This window comes from Malaya genurostris, chromosome 3 (assembly GCF_030247185.1).
Source record: "Malaya genurostris strain Urasoe2022 chromosome 3, Malgen_1.1, whole genome shotgun sequence".
Classification (NCBI taxonomy): domain Eukaryota; kingdom Metazoa; phylum Arthropoda; class Insecta; order Diptera; family Culicidae; genus Malaya; species Malaya genurostris.
In genome coordinates this window covers 203,435,237-203,440,889 of record NC_080572.1, presented here as the reverse complement: position 1 = coordinate 203,440,889, position 5,653 = coordinate 203,435,237, and the positions used below count along the sequence as shown (strand labels likewise).

The 5,653-nt window shown below is 41.9% G+C and overlaps 1 protein-coding gene across 1 annotated transcript; it reads left to right on the top strand.

Annotated features, from left to right (window-relative positions):
- Positions 1 to 541: 541 nt before the first annotated feature.
- On the top strand, positions 542 to 2,367 carry LOC131437875 (basic helix-loop-helix neural transcription factor TAP). The gene has a single exon (XM_058607514.1). The coding sequence runs from the start codon at positions 657 to 659 to the stop codon at positions 1,836 to 1,838; it is 1,182 nt and encodes a 393-aa protein (XP_058463497.1). The 5' UTR covers positions 542 to 656; the 3' UTR covers positions 1,839 to 2,367.
- The last annotated feature ends 3,286 nt before the right edge of the window (positions 2,368 to 5,653 follow it).

The window sequence follows — 5,653 nt, the reverse complement described above, 5'->3', positions numbered from 1 at the left end:
TCGTTGTGTGTATTTTTTGATAAATGGCTTCGATGCCCCACCAACCATGTAACGTCTTGGTAGATGATTAGTATTCAAAGACTCCGGAAGGAAAACACATCAAAACGAAATTTTCCACACCACCCAATTGGTCAAAATTAGATTTCACATCCTAAGAAAAACAACGCAAATTCACTTACTACAGCACTTTACAACAGTTGGATAGAGTAGCAGGACGATACACCGCGCTGTACCGCTGATATACGAGCTAAGGGAGAAAGGATCAATCCCTTTCTGCCAGTAGCCCGTTTTATTGCACACAGAGTCAGGAACGAATGAGAAGGGATGAATGGAAAAGTGCACAGGGAAAAAGGCTCCTTCTCACACTGGTGGACGAGCGAGAAAGGGATAGCCTACCGTCGGGAAGTGTAAATTGTCGAAAAGCAATCCTCTGGGGATTACTGGTTGTAGATCCTTCGTATATAATATTATTCAGGAGCCGTAGAAGAACCAGTTGGTGTTTGATAGCGGCAGTGATTAGATCGTAGTGGAAAAAATTGAAAATTGACAAAATACAAAGTCCAGCGAATCTACATCCTAGTGAATTATGGATATCAATTAGTAAGAGCTCCGTCGGATAGAAATATATATGTAGTGCTCAGGTTTGACAAGCAGAGATGTCATCATACTGTGAATTTGATGAAACTTCTTTCGATTTCGAGAACTACACCTCGGAAGACAGTGGTTTCGAGAAAAGTTTGGAATCCAACGGTGATCTCTCGTTTAGTTTTGCTTCACGGAAACTAGATTTCGAACCAGTGATCCCGGCGCAAACATTTTCTTGTGAAACGAGTGCTCCGAGAAAGCGTGGTAGGAAATCACTCAAGGATAAGGCTCTAGAACAACTGGCGACGGAATTCTGTCCGAGCTTGGGCGTACAAACTTCAACACCAACCAAACCAGCTGCCGCAAATGGCGAACCCAAAGTGAAACGCAAATACGCCATGGGGAAAAGTCGGATCACAAGAAATCGGAGCCCCACTCAGGTGATAAAGATCAAACGTGTCCGTCGCATAAAAGCAAATGATCGTGAAAGGAATCGAATGCATACTTTGAACGAGGCTCTGGAAAGATTGAGGCTCACTCTTCCGACCTTTCCCGAGGATACAAAACTAACCAAAATAGAAACATTAAGGTTCGCATACAACTATATATTTTCACTAGTTCATGTACTAGAACTGGACGAGGTTGTTCCTCTGGATCTGGAAAAACTGCAAAGTCTGACATTAAGTGGTGAGCGGATTAACAAACAACTATTCGACGCTATGTTCATCAACCCTTCGCCACACTTTATGGATCCCGGATTCGGTTGCAGTGAATTCTACAGCAGCATGCATCAATATGGAATCTCAATGGCTGACACTCAGGACTACGAACATCCTAGTTTCTCCAGACAACACTACCAAATGTTCCGAGGGGCCTTTGAAGCAGCCTACAGTGATTCTGCTTACAAAACTCAACATCTAAACCAAACATATCCTCCCACTGGCTATCCGACTAGTTCGCAGCAAAGCTACCCAACGGGAATGTACGGAGTAGACTTCCAAAACGGCGGACCACTCAACACATCCCTTCCAGCGGATTTGAACAGTTCCTCTTATCCGACGGCATCGGGCTCGAGTTGCAGCGCTGTTAAATCTATGCCGTTCCAAGCATCCCAGCAGCACGGAATGCATTACGGAAGTAGTTTCTACAGTCAAACTCCTCCCTGGTCCGAGTCATCCGGTTATGGGGAAACACTCGGACCTCCAGGAGATATTGGCAAGAAGGCTTGTGAGGCATATCCGGTTCTGTTGTAGTTTTTTACTGTTGAGGTTCCTGTTCTGTTAAGTAGGTTCACGCATTGAGGCTAGGATAATGAGCATGTGCATAATGGAAATTCTGGTGATAATTTTCTAGTAGGTGAATTAGTGAAATTAAAATGAGACATTAGAATAACGAATATCAAGTATTTGTGAATGGTTTTCATTTAAGACAGTTAATTTCAACAATGTATATAAAAAAATCGTATGAAGCTGAACTCATGACCATGAACGAATCCGTCCATGCTGATTAGTTCAGCATAGCTCGATAATTTTTGAATCAATCCTCAGCACGGATTAGTTCAAAAATTTTCACAAATGTTGTATTTCCAAAAGAACTGATTGAAACTACTAGTCATACAAGACAAAATTTCAACTGTAAATAAAGTGATTTCCAAATTGATTCTTGCTACTGCAAGTGTCAATTCGAAAATCACATCATTGTGAAAGTCTGTTTGCGATCTACGGATCCGAATAAATTTTCGCAAAACTGTCATGATGCCTTTTCAAACATGTTAGATTACAAATAAGCAATAGAAATAATAACAAATCATATTTTTGCTCAGAAATTTATATATTTTGTATCACCTTTCAGAGTATTATATATTCCGAAATAAAACACCTGTAAAACTCAGACAATTAATCGACAAAGTGTGTTCATTGGCAACCGAAACAATTACTTCCCGCCCAATTTTTCGATTTAAGATTAACTTGTTAAACCCCATTTGTCCTATTTGTACTCGGTTCCGGTGAAATCAGTTCCGCCAGATCATCATTTCTACCCTATTAAATTTATGTCAAATTTAGAACAAAAAACACAGATTTTGCAGTCCAGTAAACAAATGAAACTATGACCATTTCAATATTTCTAGTCCACGAGAGCATCGTTTGCTCAAGTGTCCAAACACGCGTAATCAACAAATCAAAAATTCATTGGATTTTATCTGTTTACATAGGCTGCAACAGAGTGAACATAAAAGTGATTCGACGCTCGAGTTAGGCGGAAGGGATCGCCGGAGTGTTACCGGCGTCCGTTGCAGCAATGACGCCAGAGGGGAAAATTATGTTAGTTTTTAAAATTGTCCGTTTTATCCATTCCGCACTCACCCGGCTGCGCAGCCCAACCTCACGTCACAACAACAAAACCGATGGCGAGAGAGAGAGAGACCCCGGTACCACTTTATCCATTCTTATCGTTCACCCGGTTCCAATTCATCACAATTACAGGAGCAAACAAACAGCAAAACACGGGAAACGGGTGGTGGTCCTCGTTTGAACTAACAACGCACGCGCGAAACAAAATCACAACCCTGACGAGAGAAACACACGAACCGAACCAACGGGTCGGATGGTGCGGAGGGCTGCGGACTGACATTAATAATGAGGACTGACTGGCAACCTTGTCAACTGATACAGTTTGAAAGCGACTCGTAGTCATTGTATTTTGCGATTTTATAGTGTAAAATTCTAAATATCGTATCCGTTCTTATTCCATCGTGTCCGGCAGTGCATCTGGTATCGTTAGTAGTTCAAACACTCGTCTGGTTTTCTACCGCATCTACGCATTTTGCTGTTTTTTCGGCCAACTTGTTGTGTTCTTGGCGTACAACCGACCGTTAGCACCAATACCAGTCAATTGCGTCATATAATCATCAGCTCATCAACGTAGCTTGATCAAAACAAACATGGCAAAAGAACAATGCGGAGAGTGTCACCATGAAATCAACGATTTGGAACCAGTACGCTGCGGCTTATGCGAAACTCCGTTCCACATCAGTCAAAACTGTTGTGGTTTCAATCTTCGCTCATGCAAAGATATGTTTGCTCAAGGTAAAGCGGTGTTTATTTGCACGAAGTGCAGAGACATGCTAAATGGTAGAAGCATTTGTGCGTATTTGGCTGATCTTAATCCAAATACGACATCCACCAGTACATGCAAAAGCAATATCAATGTACAGATACAGCAACTGACCGATATTGTTGAAGTGCTTAGCAAAAAAGTCGATAGCATCTCCAATGTTTCAACTCCTAAGCCGCCTGTACGAAATCCGATATGGCCAATAGGTGCAAAACGTCGTCGTGGTGAAAATGGTCAAGCTATTCGCCCAGGTGCCGATCGCGGAACTAATCAAATTGATTTTGGTGATCTCTCTGTTCCCTTCATTACACCTCCTGCAGCTCAGCCTAGATTCTGGCTCTATTTATCGGGATTTCATCCCCTTATCAGTAACGAGGATGTACAGAAAATAGTCACTCGGTGTTTAAATTTGGATGCTCCCTTTGATACCATTCGTTTAGTACCCAAAGGAACGGACTCATCAAGGTTAACTTACATCTCATTCAAAATTGGTCTGGATCCAGTACACAAACAACAAGCACTAAACGCTGCATGTTGGCCAACTGGTCTATTGTTTAGAGAATTTGTTGAGTTTTCAAAAAACATCGAAAGACAACCGATCAATTTCTCCAGCGATCATCCTGCAGATACACCAACACTGGCGGCAATTGTTTGAATGCAACACGAATTTCAGCGGACGGTGGGAGCTCCAGGGCTCCCACCAGAGGCGAGTATTTACACGATTCATTTGGTTTATCTGCATTCAATGTTTGCCCTTTGCAGCAACTATCGGCCAACTCTATTTCGATTTTATACCAGAATGTTAGAGGATTAAGAACAAAAATCGATGACTTGTTCCTGAACTCTGCTGAATGCGATATCGACGTTATTGTTATGACCGAGACTGGGCTTGACGATTGTATTTCCTCACTTCAGTTATTTGGAACGGCCTATAATGTGTTTCGCTGCGACCGTTCTCAAATAAATAGTAATAAAACACGCTTCGGTGGTGTGCTGATCGCTGTGGCTCATCAATATTCTAGCAGAATGATACACACAACGTACGGACGAAACTTGGAACAAATATCTATCTCTACAAAAATTAAAGGTACAAATCTAGTCCTATGCGCAATTTACATTCCACCAGATCGAAGCCAGGATGTGAACGTAGTCAATGAGCATATTGCCTCTTTGAACGACTTGCATGAGAAATGTTCGGATAAGGATGTAGTTCTCGTGTGTGGGGATTATAATCAGCCGCGAATGCAGTGGGTAAAAAACGATACTAGTATTATTTGCAGTAGTTCTCTGTTGCCATATGCTAGCCACACATTACTCGATGGGATGGAATTTCTAGGTCTTGGTCAGAAGAATCTTGTGTATAATTCACTTGGCCGTACACTTGATCTTGTGTTTTGTTCGAAAGATTGTGTAGTCGATCGTAGCCCTACCCCGCTGCTTCCCGTGGACACCCATCACCCACCGCTTGAAATTCATTTCAACACAATTGCCGATAACACCGATATGACAAGGAATGATGATAGCGGTGCCATGCGCCCATTGAATTACCGGTTGGTGGATTTTTCTGCTTTGTCCGTTTATTTAAGCAATGTAGATTGGGATTTATTGTTTGCTACCAGAGAAGTTGATGTTATGGCAGAAATCTTCTGCTTTGAAATAAATAGCTGGCTTGATCAAAATGTACCTCGCCTCAGACCATCTGTCACCCCAGCTTGGAGCACTTGGGAACTACGACAATTAAAACGTAAGCGAAACTCATATCAGCGAAAAATGCATCGTCTACGAAATGCTGTTAACGTTCGTAATTTTCATCACTCGGCTAATGCCTACCGTGCTCTCAATGCAAGTTTATACAAATCATATGTACTCCGTACGCAGACTAAACTGAAACGCAACCCAAGAAGTTTTTGGCGTTTTGTTAACTCAAAAAGAAAAAGTTCATCTGTACCTTCGA